Source organism: Trichechus manatus, unplaced genomic scaffold (assembly GCF_000243295.1).
Source record: "Trichechus manatus latirostris isolate Lorelei unplaced genomic scaffold, TriManLat1.0 scaffold00007, whole genome shotgun sequence".
Lineage (NCBI taxonomy): Eukaryota > Metazoa > Chordata > Mammalia > Sirenia > Trichechidae > Trichechus > Trichechus manatus.
Window position 1 is genome coordinate 30,046,825 of NW_004443943.1, and position 19,811 is coordinate 30,066,635.

At 51.7% G+C, this 19,811-nt stretch overlaps 1 protein-coding gene across 1 annotated transcript in view; it reads left to right on the forward strand.

The window, feature by feature from the left end:
* Window positions 1-19,811, forward strand: part of NEURL1 (neuralized E3 ubiquitin protein ligase 1) — a 73,346-nt gene that overhangs the window by 50,845 nt on the left and 2,690 nt on the right. The window contains exons 2-5 of the mRNA XM_004370108.2: window positions 2,542-2,783; window positions 3,196-3,517; window positions 17,427-18,116; window positions 19,495-19,641. Of these exons, the coding sequence (XP_004370165.1) occupies window positions 2,542-2,783; window positions 3,196-3,517; window positions 17,427-18,116; window positions 19,495-19,641 (1,401 nt within the window). The remainder of the gene's footprint in view (window positions 1-2,541; window positions 2,784-3,195; window positions 3,518-17,426; window positions 18,117-19,494; window positions 19,642-19,811) is intronic.

Below are 19,811 nucleotides of genomic sequence, written 5' to 3' on the forward strand. Positions count from 1 at the left end.
CTTCCCTGGAATGATCTCCACTGCCCAGAGGCCCGTCTGCTTCTTCCAGGTAGCCTTCCCAGACTGTCTGGGTTTCCTCTGAGCAATTCCAGTCCTTACAGCGGGAAGGCTCTCCAGAGCCTCTGAGCACCGTTCAGTGGTTCCAGCTTTGTCTCCTTAGTAATACCAAGACTAGCTCCTCCTCATGCTGTGTCCACCCAGTGGGCCTGACCCACAGGAAGCTGCTCCAGAGAGGCCTGGAGGCCCATGGGCAGATTTCTGGCTGGCCCTGAGCTGTGGAGACTATGTCTGGGGCCCTTCTGGGAAGGAGGAAGCAAGGATGCAAAGTGATGCAAAGTGATGTAAACCAATGCAGACACAGCCTGGACAGGGTCCTGAGCAAGCCTGCTCCCAGGATCCCTCCCTCCCTTTCTCCTCCCTTCTTTTCTTCTGGTCTTCTTCCTTGGGAAACTCCCCACCCCCTTAGGGAGTAGAAGGCCTCTATGCCGTCTTGGCCTACCGAACTCTCTGCATTATTAAATTCCTGCCTCAGAATTGGAAACATCCCAGAAGATGTCTGTCACATTTTGTGGCTTTCTACTGCTCACCTATCCACCCCCATCCTCCATGATTCTCTTCCTTCAAGATGACAACACGGGCCGGGGGCTTCCCTTCCTGGTAGACAGGACACAGATCTTGGGGAAGAAGTAAACACCTCCCCACCTAGGCCCTCAGCCCCCGAGACTGTGTATTAAAGCTGCCAGTTCTGTTGATATACCTTAGAGCCACAGGGCAGAGGCCAACCATTGTGCTAGAGAGGGGAAGTGACATCCCCAAGGTCACACAGCCAGTTAGTGACAGATGCAAGCCAACCAACACCCAGTCCAGTGTTCTTTTCCTTCCCTGCTCTCTCTCCTGGATGCCAACTGCATGCATTTGTAAAGCGCCTTCTCCTGAATCAAGACCCGTACTCTATCCCATTTTGGGATGTGGTAGAGCTATCTGGGGAGTCCCTGGGTGGTGCAAACGGTAATGCGCTCAGCTGCTAACCCAAAGGTTGGAGGTTTGCGTCCACCCAGAAGTGCTTTGGAAGAAAGGCCTAGTGATCTACTTCTGAAAAATCAGCCATCGAAAACCCTGTGGAGCACATTTCTACTTTGACATATACAGGGTCTCCATGAGTCAGAATTGACTCAGCGGCAACTGGTAGAGCTGTCTGCAGAGAAGACACTGTGTCCCTCCAGCCAGGAGTGCTTGAGACAAATCTAAGTTTCCACGTAGGAAGTCTGGGTGAAGCGGAACCCACCTGAGTCCAAGATGGTGCAGGCACAGGCAGTGTACAGCAAGAAGGCAGCCTAGGGGTGGAGGAAGGAGGGCGTGGTTCTGGGGCTGGTGCTGCAGAAACTGCCCCACCTACCTTCCTGGTATCCAATGGCAACCCCAAGGTCGTATGTCCACTGAGGCGAGCCTTGTCAGCCCAGCTCCAGTGCCTCTTCCTCTAGGAAGCCTTCCTGAGAAGTGACCTGCCTGTAGTTCCTTTGGCACTTATCACTGTCTGCATTTTTTCTTTTTTAAATAATGTTTTTATTGTGTTTCAGTGAAGGTTTACACAGCATTAGGTTCCCACTCAACTATTTCTACACAAGTTATTCAGTGACATTGGTTACGTTTTTCACAATGCGTGAACATTCTCATTATTTTCGTTGTTCTGTTTCCATTAAATCCCTGTCTGCTTTTTTTGGTAGTGTGATTCTGTCCATGCCTTATCTCTCTTCCTGAACTGTTGGCATCTTGAGAACAGGATCCATGTTATGTTTTGTACCTGTATCTCCAGTGCCTAGGACAGGACCTGGTATTCAGCAGATATATAATGAATATTTGTTGAATAAAATAAGTGAATAAATAAATGATGGTGGTAGTGAGTGACAGTGAATGGCGGTGGATAGTGGTAGTAAATTGTGATTTATTATGATGATGGTGCTGGGAGGTAATGGGTGAAAGATGGTGGTGGTGGCTGATGGCTGTAGGAGGTGATAGGTGAAGGATGGTGGTAGATGGTGGTGATTGGAAGTGGTGAATGAAGGAGGATGGTAGGTGGTGGTGGTGGGAGGTGGTGGGTGAAGGATGTGGTAGATGGTGGTGGTGGGAGGTGGTGGGTGAAGGACGTGGTAGATGGTGGTGGTGGGAGGTGGTGGGTGAAGGATATGGTAGATGGTGGTGATTGGAAGTGATGGGTGAAGGATGATAGTAGATGGAGGTTCTGGGAGGTGGTGGGTAAAGGATAATGGTAGATGAAGATACTGGGAGGTGATGGGTGCAGGTGATGGTAGATGGTGGTGTTTAATAAACAATAGTTGATGGTCAAGTGGGAAATAGCAATATATGGTAGCAGGAGAAGGATGTTAGTAAAAGGTGGCAGTCATGGTGGGGGCAATAATGGTATAAATAGTGGACAGTGGGGCAACTTCTGCTTACGCCCCTGCCCTCTGCCCTTCCCGAGGGGGACCTGGCCCAGTTCTTGGACCTGTCAAGTTCTCTAACACTGTGGCTTATTTTTTGCAGACTCCATCGGGGGCCCCTTCCCTGTCACCTCCCACCGATGCCACCACAAGCAGAAGCATTGCCCACCGGTGCTGTCCAGTGGGGGGCTCCCAGCCACACCACTGCTCTTCCACCCACACACCAAGGGCTCTCAGATCCTCATGGACCTCAGCCACAAAGCAGTCAAGAGGCAGGCCAGCTTCTGCAATGCCATCACCTTCAGTAACCGCCCGGTCCTCATCTACGAGCAAGTCAGGCTGAAGGTGGGCCCTCCTCCCTGCTGTCCATCACTGCCCTCCCCTGGGCCTCTGAGCTGTCTCCCTCATCACTGCCTTCTGTCACTGCCATTACTATACCCTGCCCCTTCTCTTTCCTCTCTACTGCCACTTCTGCTCTTCCCTCATCCCCCTGCTTTCTTTTCCCTATTTCTTGCTCTTTTCTTCTCCTTTCTCAACCTTCCCTGTGTAATCAAGAAGGAACAGGGGAGTAGAGTGGCCATGGGACCCACCAGCTCTCACCGGACTAGTGGGAAGGCTTCCTGGTGGGTGAGCTGGGAGTCTGCCCGAGGGTGGTCTGCAGAGATGGGCCTGCTACCTTCCCCTTGGTCTGACTGATGCGGGGTGTAGAGGCTGGGCTGGGCTGGGGGCTGTCTGAGCCAGCCCTTTGTCTGCCCAGATCATCAAGAAGCAGTGCTGCTGGAGTGGGGCCCTGCGGCTGGGCTTCACAAGCAAGGACCCATCTCGCATCCACCCTGACTCGCTGCCCAAGTATGCCTGCCCCGACCTGGTGTCCCAGAGTGGCTTCTGGGCCAAGGCACTGCCTGAGGAGTTTGCCAACGAGGGTAACATCATCGCCTTCTGGGTGGACAAGAAGGGCCGTGTCTTCTACCGCATCAATGACTCCACTGCTATGCTCTTCTTCAACGGGGTCCGCACAGCTGACCCGCTCTGGGCCCTGGTGGATGTCTACGGCCTCACGCAGGGCGTCCAGCTGCTTGGTGAGTGCCACCCCCTCAGGCTGCTTAGGTTCAGGGCAAACTGCTCAGCCTCCAGGTGCTGTAGTGTGACACTGCTCGGTCCCATCAGGAGTGAGGGCCCCTTACCAACTGGTAGCGGCCCAGGGCCAAGTGGGCACAGGGGCCCTGGGAGCCTTGGTGTGAACTGCAGAGTGCCGACTGCATCCTTCCTCCAGGCCCACAGCTCTGACAGAGGGAGCCTGGGTGAGATGTTTGCTCTCTTCATGGTCTCAGACTATGCCCTTGAGCCATGCACAACCTTCAAGACCATGATTAGCAGCCTTGAGGACCGCCACCCCCAGGAAATAATGAATATTAATCATAGTAACCATAATTTATAGAGTGCTTATTATGTGCCAGGCACTTTGTTAGTGCCTGTTCTCATGGCAACCTAGGGAGGCAGATTCCATTATTGGACCCATACAGGGGAGACTCAAGCTCAGGGAGGTTGAGTAGCTGCCCCAGGAGACATAGCAGGTAAGGGGTAGAGCCGTCTCTCAGCCCTGAGTCTGTCCAACTCCAAAATGAACTCCTAATCCCTAGGCTCTGCAACCTCCCAGGAGGCTGTGTGCCAACCCCGACCCTAGTGCTTTTTTTAGGGATGTTTATAGGGGAGAGCAGAAAGCACTAGGGCGAGCTAAGACTCTTCCAGCTGCTCCCGGGCCCCCAGCATGAGGCTGTTTCAGGTAAGTGAGAGTGCCTTCCTGTAGGGGGCGATGAGGAGCATAAGAAGGCAGCCTAACTCGCAGAGGTATCAGGCTTCCCGACTGAGTAGGGGAAGGGGGAGGCAGAGGGAGATGGCACGCATGGGACCCTAAAATGCCAGGGCTAAAAGGGGCCACAAAAGGCTCATACTTCCCAGGGTCACACAGTGAGTTGGTGGCTGAGTTGGGACTAGAACCCTGGTCCCCTGACTTCCAGTCCAGGATTCTTCTCACCTTGTTATACTTGTGCACGTGAGCCAGTGTGTTTGCACGTGTGAGTGTGTGTGCAGGCACATAAACTCTAGGTGTAAACCAAGCCATTGGTGAACGGGCTCTGTCTCCATGCAAAGCCTGCATGCAACTCAGCTTCTTCACCTGCAAAATGGATTGATGGGAAGATTAAATGCAATTAAACAGTCTGTGAGTAAAGTGCCTGCCATCATCCTGGGTGCCAAGGAGATGCTGAACCAATACTCGTTCCTCCCATCTCCCATCCCTGCCCTCTTTCCCTACTATTGAGGTGGCTGAAAAACTTTTTTCCTTTTCGGACTTTAGAGCCTAGAAACAGTGAAGCTCTTCTTTTCAAAGCACCTTTATTTGAGTAAAGACAGTGAAAGGAAAAACAAAGATATGAGTAATTGTCAGAAGCCTTTCTGTTGTTGAGTTCCAAACATCAGGAGGCTGTTATTATTAACTAATAGTTTGGGAACCTTCTGTTTTCCAACTCAATAGAAGTGTTTCTACATTCACACTAAAGTGTTAAGAGCCCAAAACCAGCCTGTTGCTGGGTCAGCTCTTGAGGAAGGGAGCCCAGGCTGAGGAGGATTATTGGCTTTTCATTCCCTCTGTGAAATGGGTGCACCTGCGGGGCCTCTACCTGCCAGAGGCATAAAGGGTTATGCCCCCAGCCTGTAAAGTCCAACAGACCCAGGTTAGATCTTGGCCTCACCCTGTACTATCTGTGGGACTTCAGTTTCCTCATCTGTAAAAAGGGGGTAATAACTATTCTCGGGGTTCTCGTGAAGGATCACGTGAAGCAGTTGACCCACAGTCAGTAGTCAATTGCTGTCAGTCATTCCCACCCATCTTGGAGAGGGAAATTCTTAACCTCAAGTTAAGTGAACATCTTCCCATTGCTCAGATGTCCTCAGGGCCTGACATTTCAATCACTTGGGGCTCCAAGACTTGAGTTTGAGCTCCAGCCTGGCCATTTTTCTCTGAGCCTCAGTCTTCTCATCTGTACTGTGGTTGTGAATACTATGACTTGGCCCCGGACTCAGCCCAGGAGGTTTGAAGAAGGTAAGGGCAACATTCTTGCTTTTTCCTAAGCCAGGAATGCCCTTCCCCACAGCCCTCAAGGATCAAAATCCCACTCTGGTTTTAAGGCCCAGCTCAAAAGCTACCTCCTCCCTGAAGCCTCCCCAGGCAGAATTCTGTTCTCCCTCCTTGGTGTCCACTACATGGTGCCTGCACTCTCTCAGCACTGAGGCATTTGCTGCACCTCAGTTCATCCAGATCTCTGTTGCCCCCACAAGGTGGCGAGGGCTTTAAGGGAGGGGTCTATGTCTTACCCAGCCTGGTTCCTCGGTAGAATGGGATCTTGTGCCTGGCATGTGGGGGACGCTCAGTGATATTTGTGGGGTGGGTAGGGGAGAGTGGTGGGATGGATAAATGGGAGGACGAATGCCTTGTTGGAGAAAGGGGAGTGTGGGTGGGTAGGGAGTGGAGGTAGACACAGTTCTGCCCACAGACAGCCCCAGGCTCACTGTGAAATTAGGGAGACAAAGCAAACGCTCAAGACACAATCAGGGCATAATCCAAGAGAGGACAGTAAATCGCTAAGGGCTGTGGTCATAGGATCCCTCCATCTGCCAGAGATAACTTCCATCCGGTTAATCTCATTTAACCCTCCAGCAGCGGCCCCTGAGGGAGTGGTTTTTATCCCCATTTGGCAGGGAGAAAACTGAGGCCCATGGAAGATCTGGCTTGCCTGTGTAGGTCTGGGGCAAAACTAGGACATCTGTGGCAGAACTGGGACTTGAACTGGGTTTTCTAAATGCCAAAAGCAATGACTTTCCTGCTACCCCCCAGTGGGTTTAGGCATTAAGGGAGGCGGGAGGCCAGAGGAAGCTGAGGGAGGATATAATCCAGGAAGTCTTCTTGGAAGAGGGAACTTGGGTTTAGCCTACAAGTTCCAGGAGGGTCTGGGTTGGGGGGAATGAAGGAGAAATTCCAGGTGAAAGGAGGCTTCCAACCCTCAGGGGCCTGGAGAGTAATTTGAAGGACCCCCAACCCTGGGGCCAGAGCCCAGGTGGCCTGACTTGGCCTGGCCCCATTCCCCCTGTTTGACTATAAATGGATTTTCCTACAGTGTTTTCAGTTGCATTTGGATTTCCCAGTAGGCTTCTCTTTGGACACCCAATAAGGCCAAGATCCCAGCTGATTTCTGTCCCAGCTGTAAATCACCATAATCCCTGGGCATTTTCAAACACTGATGATGGCCCCTGAATTCAATTAGCAGATTAAAATATCTCTTCATTTTGTTCTTCCTAAATTGATTTTTTTTTTTTGTTAAAAAAAAACAAGGAGGTTCATCCAAGATGTCTTCTGAGGTGTGAGGTGGGCTTGCTGTGCTAAACCCTCATTCCCCGGCCCTGCCCTCTGGGATCCTGCCAGCTGCCTTATCTAGTCTACGGGTTGATTTCTTTCCTCTCCTTGTTCCTCTCTTCCCTACTTCCCATCTCTCCTGCCCCCCTCCGTTGCCTGCCACCTCAAGACATCTGTATCTTTCTGGGCCTCTCTCCCGCTGCTCCCTCTCTCTTCCTCCCCTGTGGCTGGGGGGGAGGTCTTTCTTTCTCTGCCCCGTGTCTGGCTGAGGCTCCCCCAGCGCCTCTCACTCTCCTGTCTTCCCAGCTGCTACCTCCAAGCTGCTCTCTCTTCTGAAGAAAGTAGCTTTCTGTCTTGGCGACCCTGACGATAGGCCAGCCTTTCCTAGGGTGACTGTCCCCCAAACCAGGGTCCGATCTTTAAGAATTTCCTGCTGAGCCCGTCCCCCTCCTCTCCTGTCTCTGTCTGGAACCATGGCCAAAGGCCTCCAAATCCCACCTGGTCTGTTATCTGCCCCTCAGACCGGAGGCTTCCCGGGATACATGGCCCATAGAGGTAAATGTAGGCAATGGAATGATCTGCCGTCTCCCCAGACAGGGAGGCAGGGGCTGGTGTCTCTCTGCAACTGGTACCTCCAGGCATGTACCCCATGCCTGCCCCCAATGTCCTGACCCTAATCCATGGTCCCAGCAGGCCAGCTTCAGGCCTTCTATGCTCCCTGTGGCCCCTGACATGCTGTAGTGTGGTAGATCACCCGCTTTCCTTGGGTGCCCTGGCCCAAGCCCGGGCTGGTATCTCCAAGAATAACAGCTTCCTACCTCCGGGAAGAAGGACTGCCAGCAACTAAATAAACACAAGTTTTATAGGGTGATTAATACTTGGAGAGATAAGCTCCTATCCCAAATTTTCAAGGTCTCCCTGCTCCTCTCAGAAATGTTGGCTCAGGAAGAGTAGCCATGGGTCCTAGCAGCAGGCTGGTGAGGCAAGACTCGCAAGACACCCCTGAGCACCTCTCTGTGCCCATCAGGGCCTGAGCACTATGCGGGGGCTTGGGGAGACAAAAGCATGTAAACCCAGCCTCTCTCCTTAAGGAGTGATTACACTGGGGGACATTCCACTGCAAGGTGGCCTACATCCAATTCTGCAGTTAAGTGTAGGCTGAGGAGTAAAACTAGGGGTGCAGCTGGGGAGCAATCCAGGAGGACTTCCTATAGGAGATGAATTTCAAGTTAGGAACAAAGGCAGGTGAAAAGAATGTATTGGTTGGGGAGGAACATTTTAGGCCAGACAGGAGGGGTGTGTGCAGTAGCAGTGAGAATTAGCAGTCAGAAGGGGAACCCAGGAGGCATAATGGTTAAGCACTCCACTGGCAGTTTGAACCCACCAGCTGCTCCATGGGAGAAAAAACCTGACGATCTGCTTCCATAAAGATTACAGCCCAGGAAACCCTACGGGCAGTTCTACTCTGTCCTGTAGGATCTCTTATGAGTTGAAATCAACTCCACGACACACAGCAACTTCCTGGGAAAGTGAGGGAGGGGGAGGGGAAAGGATGAGTGGAAGAATAATGGGTGACTTGTGGGGATAGGTGTGCACGCACATCACAGGGAAGAGAACCATGGGAATAGATAGTTTCCGGCAGCTTCTGTGTTTTCAGGTTCTTCAGTAGGAGGAATCGTGAGTGACGGGAAATGTTAGGCTCAGAGAATTGCCTGAATCCTCTCAGCTGGTCAGAAGCCTGGGCTAGGTCTGGAATTCAGATGTCTCAGGCTGATTTGGGCATAAGGTCAGCAAGTGGAGGCTTGTTGGCACATCACAGTGGTAGTGGCTGAAACCGTGAGAGCATTAGGAGGGCATGAGGTGGGCTTCCAAGGGCCCGTGACATTCTGCTTTGCCCCTGGTCTTTGTCCTTGACTACACATGGGTTCCCAGGTCTTGGTAGAAGACCCCCACCAGCCTACTGAGGAGACAGATGGATGGAGATTCTCTGGCTAGCTTCCTGAGGGCCAAGCTGCTGCTAGGCTGGTACTCTGGGGTGTCGGGCCAGCCCTGCAATGAGGGACCCAGGCCCATTCAGAGATGAGGCCCCTGCATCAGGTCCCCCGTCCCGGAGCATTGGGAGCATTGACAGTGTGAGTGGTCTCCAGCCAAGGGCCACACTGCCACCTGGGGCTTCTGCTTCCCAGGCTAAACCAATATTTACTCTCAGCTGTGGCTGCCAGGGGCTGAGAGGCAAATATTAGTTTAAGGAGCCTGAGCCAAGCTCTTGAAATGAGGAAAGAGTTGAAGATGCTCATCGTGATTTCTTCTTCTTTGACAATTTTCATTTCTTCTTAATTAAAAAAAAAAAAAAATTGCTTCTCCTCTATGTCAGAGGCTCTTCCAGGCACTTCCTTTCTGCTCACCTCAAATTCTGTCAATAATATCAGGGTCCTACACCAAACTTCCCCTCCCCTAGGAAGCCTTCTCTGGCCTCCCCTGTCCTCGATGACCCTTTCTCCTGCTCAGTGCCCGAGGCATGTGGAGGTCTAAGTGGAATAAGCAGTTCTCCATCATGTACTGTCCTGCTCTGTAAGAAAACAGCCTAAGTGCTCTTTGTACACATTATAATTGTTGCCTGTCTATTGTATATATTGCTTATATATTTCTCTCTGTAATGTACTGAGTGCCTACTATGTCCAGGCTCTGTATTAGGGCTTTCAAGTACTTTTTTTCATTTTATCCTCACATCAACCTTGAAGGTTATTATTGTACTCATTTTACAGAAAAGGAAATGGAAGTTTAGAGAGGTTCGATAATTTGCTCAAGGTCACACAGCTGGTAGTTAGTCACACAGCGGGATTTGAACCCAGGAGACTGGGCTACATTGCCTCTCAGCTTCTCTAGATATGAGTCCATGTTATCTCCCTATTAAGTTTGGATAGCCCCCAGGGGTGGGGACTGTGCCCTCCCTATGTCTCCCAGAACAGAGCTTACCAGAGTTTAAGGCCGCAAGGATCAGCCTGCATGTTGGGCAGTGTGTGGAGAAGCACAGAGAGGCTGCTGGGGGCCTCCAGCATTAGTATGGGGAAGAAAGGCAGTGGGGTGCCCAGGGTCCCTGATTAAGTAACAAGAGTGGGTCTGCCTGCCTTATAGTTCCCTGAAGGCTCCTGGGGGCTGTATCTGGTCCTGTTGTTCATGGTACACTTTAACTTTCTACTAGAATGAACATATAAGATTGAACTGTGAAGAAATTGCCAATACTGGACTGTTTTTAACTTACAAAAATGGCAGTTTCTTAGAGTTCTGCCTAGTATCTCTTTGGCTCAAGATGTATTTCTGGGGACCTCTGAGAGACCTGTAGACCCCAGGTTGGGGGGTATATGTGTGTAGGAGAGGAGTAGGGCCTTGCAGTATTGGGGACAAAGCCCTCATGTCAGAAACAGGAGACCCGACTGAATCTAGACTTGACTTGTCGACTCTCTAGCTTTGGGCAAGCTTCTTAGCCTCTCTGTGCCACAACCTCCTGACCTGTTTCTTGTGCATAATTATACCTGCCCCTGCTCACAGTTATATACAAGTGTTTATACAAATGGGAAAGTTTATTGTCTTTAGGTTTAGAAGACTACCTAATTTAAAAGCACCACCAAAAAAGACAACCCCCGAGCCAGTCCTCCAACTAGAAGAGGGAGCCTGTAAACAATGTCCCTGTATCAGGACGAAAGTAAAACCATGTAATTGAAGTCGGTTCTTGGAACTGGTTCTCCACCTGGGTTCCTTGGAATACTGGGGCTCCACAGAGACCTCTCTGAGGCAGCTGAGAAGTACAGAAGGAGGGCAAGTGGGCAGGGCTCTGGGCCTATTTCCTAGACTTCAAGAGCTTTTGACTCCATTGGACAAAAGAATCCTACTGCTTTCAAAACACACACACATACATATATACATATATTTTTTTCTTTTTGAGAACCACTATACCAGCTGATTCTGAGAATCCATGTCTACGATCCTATAAATGTGAGCGTCTGTGACTCCGAGGGATTCTGGGACATTCCGCCCATCTCTCCATGAGCCTCAGAAAGCATGTTTGTTTCTCTCAGCTTTCCCGTGGTGGGGTTTACAGGGAGAGGGTGGAGGTGGGTGTGGGTTTCAGGGTGCTGCCCAGAGGGGTGGAGAAACCCCTCACCCGCCCAAGCCGTACGCCCTCCATCCCTGGCTCCTTCCCTGTGCCAGATGCGGACCGGCAGGAGGATGTTTATGGAGACAGTAAATGGGCTGGCAGTGCCTTCCAAACAGCGGCCGGCCGGCAGATACCCGGCAGGCGGCCCGGCGGCTGCAGGCTGACCCACGGTTAAAGATTACCCAGCTCTTCGGATGTGAGAGTCTAAACAAACAAGCCTTGTAGGCTGATGGCAGCCCCTGCTTCAAAGAAATCCCTCATGCTCCTGAGGCCCCTCTGCCACTGCCCTGTCCTGCCTCAGTTCCCCTGGACTGGCTGGCAATGTGTGGTGGGGCTGCGCGGCTCTCTGGTCAGCGCAGCCCCAGTGCCTGCCTCAGGCTGGCCTTCCCCCTCCTCTCCCGCCTTATAGCTGCCACCTCCTCTCCTCCCTTCCTTTTTCCTCCCTTGCCTTGCTCACCCTGTTCTCCAGGCATTTACTAATGCAGTTTTCCACCCCGAATTCCCTCTCGCTTCTGTCAGTCCAAACCCTCTTACCCTTTAGGGCCCAGATCAAATCTTGTTTCTTCTAAGATGCCTTCCCTGACCCACTCTGAATCAGGGAGGGGCCTCAGCCTCTGTTGGAGGGCTGGGGATATTTATCCTAAAGAAGAGAAGACTCAGAGGGGACCCCAAAGTGTGGCTCTAGGACACATTGTGGATCAAGACAAGGAGAATTTTTCTAACAGTCATAGCTGTTCAAAGACAGCGGATGGTAGCCTTGGGAGGTGGTGAGCTTCCCAGGAACATTCTAGCCAAGGCTGAGTGAGAATTTAGCAAGGATAGTTGGACTTCCTAGTTCACCTCTAAGATCCCATCTAGCACGAGATGCTAAGAATCTTGTAGCTAAATTGTATTCAAGTAGTTTCATGCCTCTAAGCATTGACTCTTCCACTGGTTGCTGGCTTCCCAGGGTTTAGGACTGGGCACACAGTAGGTCAGTGAGTGGGTGAACCTCAGGGGAGATGCCTACCTACCCTCAAAGCCTCCCCTAGGGGAGGAAACATCTGGCCCTGCCTCCCTGCCCTTACAGGGCCAGGCTACTTCTGCTCTAGCCTAAGGTATTTGTAGAGCCCCCACCAGGGGCCAGAGTAGGCAGGAGCTGAAGACTGACAATTTCCTTCCTGAGAGAAGGGGCACGTGAGGGGAGCCAGCTTAGCAGATTCTCCTTGCTATCTTGTGCCGCCTCTCCCCCCATCGTAAATGCCTCTAAATGTGGGCAGCCAAGTGTCCCAGCCACAGATTACATAACTTGTTGCTCCCAAATGTGGGGCCACCCCACTGCTTGGGGTCACAGGTTGCTCCTGTGGTTTTCCCCAGCTGACCCGAGGGCTCAGTCCTGCCCTGGAGTTGGTCCCATGGTGTTCTTCCATGGTTTGGGGGGCCTAATCCGTTCCCTGACCTCCAACTTGGTAACAGTTCACTCAGCTGTGACCTTTTCTGTCCTTTCTGTGGAGGGCGCTCTGGCCAGCTCCCCCAGCTCGGGTTTCATCTATTTCAGGGCCCCTGCAAAGCTGGGCCCACTGATGGGAGGGCTATTTTAGAGCTTGCTGGCTGCCTGTAGCTGCTCCTGACCCTGAGGGGTGGAGCGGGTGGGACAGAAGACATACTTGGGCTGGACACTGGCCCCAGGGATTCTGTTTTTAGCTGTTTCCCAGCATCTCCTGTACCGCCCCTCCCACCTCCAGCAATATTTCAAGCACTGCCAAAGGGTCATTTTTCTATCCCCTTCTCCTCTCTCTCCATGTCCACTGCTTCTCCTTCCTTCTTTCTCTTCTATCTCCACTTGTTAGCTTCTCCCTCCTGGTCGTTAGGCAGTAGTTTCAGTTCATGAATATTTCCTGGGTGCCCATCATGACTGATAGAAAGTCCTGCACAAAGGTTGAAAAAGTCAATTGCCCGCATACAGGTGGTCCTAACTTTGGTTGACAAACAACCTGACAAACCCTGGTATCTGAGTTTATCAAGTACCTTCTAGGTGCCAGGTGCTTCCCACTCTATCTCTGATCCCTGCAACCGTACCATAAGGCAGGTATTATTCCTGCTCTCTAGGTGAGGGGTTTGAGGCTGGGAGGAAAGATGTTTGCCCAACAGCCACACAGCCGAGTGCTGGATTGGAGATTTAAACCCAGATCTGTATTACCCCAAAGCCCACATGCACTTCCTTCTGAACCATATGGCATTTAAATGACAATGTTGTTGTTAGGTGCTGTCGGTTCTGACTCATAGCAACCCTAAGTACAACAGAACGGAACACTGCCAGGTCCTGCGCCATGTTCACTATTGTTGCTATGTTCGAGCCCATTGTTGCAGCCATTGTGTCAGTCCATCTTGTTGAGGGCCTTCCTCTTTTTCACTGACCCTCTACTTTACCAAGCGTGATGTCCTTCTCCAGGGACTGGTCCCTCCTGATAACATGTCCAAAGTACGTGAGATGAAGTCTTGCCATCCTCACTTCTATGATAATAATGATAATAATGGCTCATACTAACCTGGTGATTATGATGTGCCAGATACTCTACTAGGTGCCCTATGTACCTTATTCCATTTCATCTTCACAGTATCCATTCTAAGTGGAGTACTATAATACAGATAAACCAGTACATGCTGATTTCCCTGCTGAAGAGGAGAGGCCCAGAGGGGTTAAGCTGCTTGTCCAAGGTTATACAGCCAGGAAATGGCAGAGTCAGGATTTGAACCTAGGCTGATGACTTCAAAGTCCTTGTATTTAACTATGCTGCTATCCTATCTACCAGTATATGGATTTTGGTTACTAAAAAGGAAAAAGCTAAAGTACTCTTAGGTTGCATTACTAGAAATATAATGTATATATCAAAGGAGCCCTGGTGGTGCAGTGGTTAAGCACTCAGCGGTTAACTGAAAGGTAGGTGGTTCAAACCCACCAGCCACACCATGGGAGAAAGATGCATCAGTCTGCTTGCATAAAGATTACAGCCTTGGAAACCCTATGGGGCATTTCAGCTCTGTCCTATGGGGTTGCTATGAGTCAGAAGTGACTTGATGGCAACGGGTTGATGTGTATAACAGGGAGGTGATGGCCACACTGTACCCTGGGCTGGTCGGGGCACATCTGGAGTTCCGAGTCTGGTTCTGTTCATTGTCTAAGAGGTGGGAAGGCATGTGGGGAGCCTGAGGATTCCCTGAGGAGAGTTGTCTTCAATATGTGATTGAGAGGCAGCCTCAGAGGTAGTTAAAAACAAACCCGTTGCCATCGAGTCGATTCTGACTCATAGTGACCCTAATAGGACAGAGTAGAACTGCCCCATAGGGTTTCCAAGGAGTTGCTGGTGGATTCGAACGGCTGACCTTTTGATTACCAGCCTAACGCTTAACCACTGTGCCACCAGGGCTCTAGAGGTAGTGGCTACAATATAAATACAGAGAGGAAGATTTCAGTTTAAGTGAAGGAAACACATTTTAAAGACAGACTAACCCAACAATGGAACAGGCTGCCTTGGGAGGTAGTGAGCACCTGCTAGTGGGAATTTTCAAGAAGAGGACTCCTCAAGGGGCAGAGAGATAGGGTAGTTCACATCCAGCCCTAATAAGAAATCTGTGCTGAGAGTCTGCCCACCTCTGCGGGCTCTGGATTGGTTGTCCTGAGGGTATGTGTGTGAAGGGTGACATGTGGGGGCGCATATGTAAGGTGGGCCACTGTAGGCCTGTGTCGCTGACTGGGCATCTCTGCACTCCTTTTTCCCTCCTCATCCTGCAGTCCTTCCCTCTCTGTTTCTATCCTTCTGGATTCCCAAAGGGCCCGTGCCTGGAATCCCTGAGGAGTGGGGGAGCAGGGGCTGTTCCCAGGTTCCAGGTCAGCCCACAGGCCCTTCCCGGCTCCCTACTCTTATCTCAGTGCCTCCCCTCCCGCACAGGCCCTCCTTGCCTTTCCGCAGCTCCCCAGCCTCTCTGCACCATTGCTGTCACCAAGTCAATTCCCTGGAATAATCACATTTTCCGGTCGACTCCCTTCTCCCCGCCAAGCATGTTGCCGGGAAACCCCAACCAGCCAGGCCCCAAGAGGCTTCTCCTGAGGGGTGAGAGGCTTGGGGGAGGGCCCAGTACCCTCACCTTGCCTGGCCCCAGACAACACAGTTCTGGGAGGAGGGGGGAGGGGGGAAGAGAGCAAAAGCAGGGGGTGCTTTAGAGACTAAGTTTAGCTGGAGCTGAATGCTAGGCTCTGCCGCCTCCAAGAGACCAGGTTCCAACACAGACTAGGTTCCAGGCTTCACTGTCATACACAAGCCCCCACCCCCTTACCCAGCTCCTCCAGAGAAAGCAAGTGGGGAGTTCGCGGAGCGGGGCAGATTCTCCCTTGGAGAGACTCAGAGAGAAAGCTCCTGGGGAAGGGTTGGTCCAGGGGGTGGCACCAGCCAAATTAGGAGACTTCAACTGGGAGGGAGAGGGAGGAAGCTCAGTAAACAAGGAGGGCCTGGAAGGGAAGAAAGTGGTGTCAGGAGTTGGACAGACCTTGCTTCAATCCTGGATTTGTCACTTGGTGCTTGTCACATAACATCTCTGAGCTTTATCTGTAAAATGGGCCACCTCTGTGGGCTGCTTGAAGGATGAAATGCAGGAGAATTCATGCTACAGGGTGATTACTCTTATTATACATTATAGGATTCCGCAAAGCAGGACATAACACAGCCATTAAAAAAAAGATACTGTTACCGCAATAACGCGGATTGGAGCCGCCTGCCGCAATAGCCAATTCTGAGACAGGGGTGAGGTGGGCAGCGAGACGTTTATTATATATCGATATACAGGAGACAGACGGGAATAGATACCTCCAGAAAACCCATCTCCCCACTGGAGATCGGCTGAAGGCTTTTATAGGGACAGGATTATGGATCGTAGAAATTTGTGTTAGTTTCCCCTTGAGGTGGTGATGTCTTAGGTGAGTTAACCTTCTACTGGTATTCTTAGAGGTTATCTGATGACATCCTTGGGGATTTTCTGGCGACATCCTGCTTTTTCTTGTCACAAGATGGGTGCTTTGTTTGGTTTGTCATTCTTAGATCATTATCACTTGTTTTCTACCCTCCAGGGAGGAACATCGGTTAATCTTAAACCTTTTGTAGAGGCTGGAACTGGAGGGAAAAACAAAATCCCGAGACAAGGTGGCGGTCAGCAGTGGGGAGGCAATAACAGTGAGCCGGGCCTGTGCAGCCTCTTCCAATATGGTGTTGGAAAGGTGTTTGGGACACAGTAAGTGGAAAAAGCTAGTTGTAGAAAAGGAAACCTATGTGGCAAGGTTTGAAGCCTGGGGTCCACACCTGGGGATGGGCTTCATGTGGATCAGTAATGCTGTGAAATTATCCTCAGAATTTGGTGAGAATGCATTTTTCTGGAGAGAGGTCGAAATTATCATCAGACTGTCAAAGGGATTTGTTACCCATAAAAGGTTAAAAAACCACTGGTGTTTATCACTTCTAGGCCTTTGGGCTAAGATCAAGTGTAGAAACTACTGGCATTTATATAGCATGACACCATTAAAAAAGAAAAATAACAAAAAATACATTGAAAAGAAGTCTGAAAGGTCATAATTCAGATATTAATAGTGCTTTTCTCTGGGTGGTGGCCCAATAGGTGTTTTAATTTTTTTTTTTTTTTTTTTTTGCTGAACTGTATTTTCTACAAGGAGTCTATTTTACTTGTGTGATTAAAAAGAGAAAAGGTTTGATTCCCAGCTAAGTCACTTCTAAAGGAAGTCTTTGATAAGTTTGCTTAACTGTTCTCAGCCTCAATGCCCTTAAGTAGCAATGATAACCTCAAAAGGTAATTGTCATGACTGGATGAGAGAATTTGTGCAAAGAGGGTCTCTGGGGAGGTGGGTTCACTTTGGCCTCCAGGAGTGTTAGGATGTCATCAATCCATTAACAAATATTTACTGAGGGTCTAAGTGCTTGGCTCTCTTCTAGGTGTTGGGAATAAAGAGAAAGGGCCATATATATATATAGAGAGAGAAATACGCTTATTGTAGAAAATAGGACAATAAACATATGTACAAAGAAAGCATCTATAAGCTTACTGTTTACAAGCAATTATATGTTTTTAATTTTGGTGTCTTCCCGGTCTTATTCCTTTGCTTAAACAAATAGTTAAACGTTATGCACAACTTGGTAGCCTGCCTCTTCTCATTAATGTTATGTCTAAGCATTTTCTAGGCCATTAAAAATTCAGTGTTCTAATGATGCATACTTTAAAACATAGTAAGAGAAAGAATGCAGGGGACTGAACAGCCGCAAATCAGCGACCCCCATTGCACCCAGCCCCCTCCGGCAAGTAGCCCAGTGGATCCTCCCGTCTGATGGTCGCTCTGTCTCTCCCCTCCCTCTCCCCCGCCGGCTCCTCCTGCTCCCGGCCGCAGACAGCGAGCTGGTGCTCCCCGACTGCCTGCGGCCGCGCTCCTTCACCGCCCTGCGCCGGCCGTCGCTGCGGCGCGAGGCGGACGAGGCGCGACTCTCTGTGAGCCTGTGCGACCTCAACATGCCAGGCGCCGACAGCGACGAGGGTACGCCAGCCGCCGGCTGCCCCATTCCACAGAACTCGCTCAACTCGCAGCACAGCCGCGCGCTGCCCGCTCAGCTCGACGGCGACCTGCGCTTTCACGCGCTGCGCGCTGGCGCGCACGTCCGCATCCTGGACGAGCAAACGGTGGCGCGCCTGGAGCACGGGCGCGACGAGCGCGCGCTCGTCTTCACCAGCCGGCCCGTGCGCGTGGCCGAGACCATCTTCGTCAAGGTCACGCGCTCTGGCGGTGCGCGGCCCGGCGCGCTCTCCTTCGGCGTCACCACGTGCGACCCCGGCACGCTGAGGCCGGCGGACCTGCCCTTCAGCCCTGAGGCCCTGGTGGACCGGAAGGAGTTCTGGGCCGTGTGCCGCGTGCCGGGGCCCCTGCACAGCGGCGACATCCTGGGCCTGGTGGTCAACGCCGACGGCGAGCTGCACCTCAGCCACAACGGCGCCGCCGCCGGCATGCAGCTGTGCGTAGACGTCTCGCAGCCGCTCTGGATGCTCTTCAGCTTGCACGGGGCCATCACGCAGATCCGCATCCTCGGTGAGTGTCTCCGGCGGGCGCGTCAGCTTACCCCAACGACACCCGTGCGGGGACCGGGGACCCCGACACCCGAGGCTGGCCCTCACCTGCCCTCCTCAAGACCCAGCATCGTGCCTTTCCTGGAGGCGGGACGTGGGGCTGAGGGGTGGGGGGGAAAAAAAGGCGACCCCCACCCCCCACCCCAGTATATATGGCCTTGCCAAGGATTCACAGACCCAGAAAGTGATTTCTGAGCGGTATTTGGTCTCCAATAGAGTGGTCCTCAAATCTCCCGCGATACACCCTGGGGATTTGATTGACCCACATTCTCACAGATGCATAAACAGCCCAGATACACACTCCCCAGAGGCCACTTAAAAAGGGGGGAAAAAAAAGACTGCTACCCGCAGTGAACTTTTTCAGGATCAATTTCCATTTCTCCAAAATGGGAATAAAGGTCCCTGCCTCTAAGGATGGTTGCGAGTTTAATCTTATCGAGCACCTCCTTGTGTGCAGGGCATTACATTCGAGCCTGTGGGAGAGCCATAGGTGAATAGGATTTCCTGCTCTCCGGAAGCGCACGTCTTAACTGAGGAAACAAAGCTGGCTTTCTGGGCAAAGAACAAATAACACCCCTGCCTTGTAGTTGTTGAGTCCTGTGCGTGGTGAGGCAGGGCAGTGCTAGATAGAGTCCTGTGGTTTGAGAGAGTCAAGGCTGCCCAGAGGAAGGGGTTACGTACAACCCCAAGGGGTGCTCTGGATGGTTAGCTCTTGGAGAGCCAGGCGAGGCTGGGTCAGTTTGTTCCCAGCTTTATGTATACACTGTGCCTGGTAGGCCCTTAGTGAAGATTTGTTGAAGGAAGGAGAGAAGGAGGGAAGGAAAGAGCAAGGTAGGAGAGGAAGTGAGAAGGAGGGAGGGAAAGAGTAGAGCAAGTGTGGGAGATGGTGAAGAGCATTTCAAAGGTTCCAGCGCTGAGGAGAAGGTGGGGGGTACCTGGGGGCTGCGAATGGAGAGCACAGGGCTCTGAGCAGGAGGGTGAGGCTAGGGCGTGAGGGGCCGTGCTAGGCTCAGATGGTGACTTTATTTGCTAGCATGGGGAAACTTGGAAGGTGAAGGATGCCTGGGGAGGGGTGGAGGTGGGATTCTAGGCAGGGGGCTAGTTTGGAGACTGCTGATGTTGTAAGATCAGAACATGAAGCAGCCCTTTAACTTTTAGGTGGGAACAGAGAGCTGGGGGCAGGGCATCAAGCTAGCCTGTGAAACACTGCCCTGAGCCCAGTGGCTAGCCTGCCTGGTCCAGCAGTGCTACCACTGTCTCTCCTGGGAACGCACTGTGAGGGGAGGAGATGCCCTCAGACTCTGAGTGGCTAGTTTGTCCCTCCCTCCCTCTGCTTTCAGGCTCCACCATCCTGGCAGAGCGGGGCATCCCATCACTCCCCTGCTCTCCTGCCTCCACACCAACTTCACCCAGTGCCCTGGGCAGCCGCCTCTCTGACCCCCTGCTCAGCACATGCAGCTCTGGACTTTTGGGTAGCTCTACTGGTGGTACGTATGCTGCCTCCCCCCACCTCCCCCAGTTCCATGGTGACAACGCAAAACCCCATGGTTGTGGCAGGGATGCAGCTTCTGTATCAGGAGCAGCTGAGCAGGGCTCAGTGAGCCCTTGCTGGGTAGTGATTTCTGGGGTATATTCCCATCCTGTCCCCTAGCTGGAC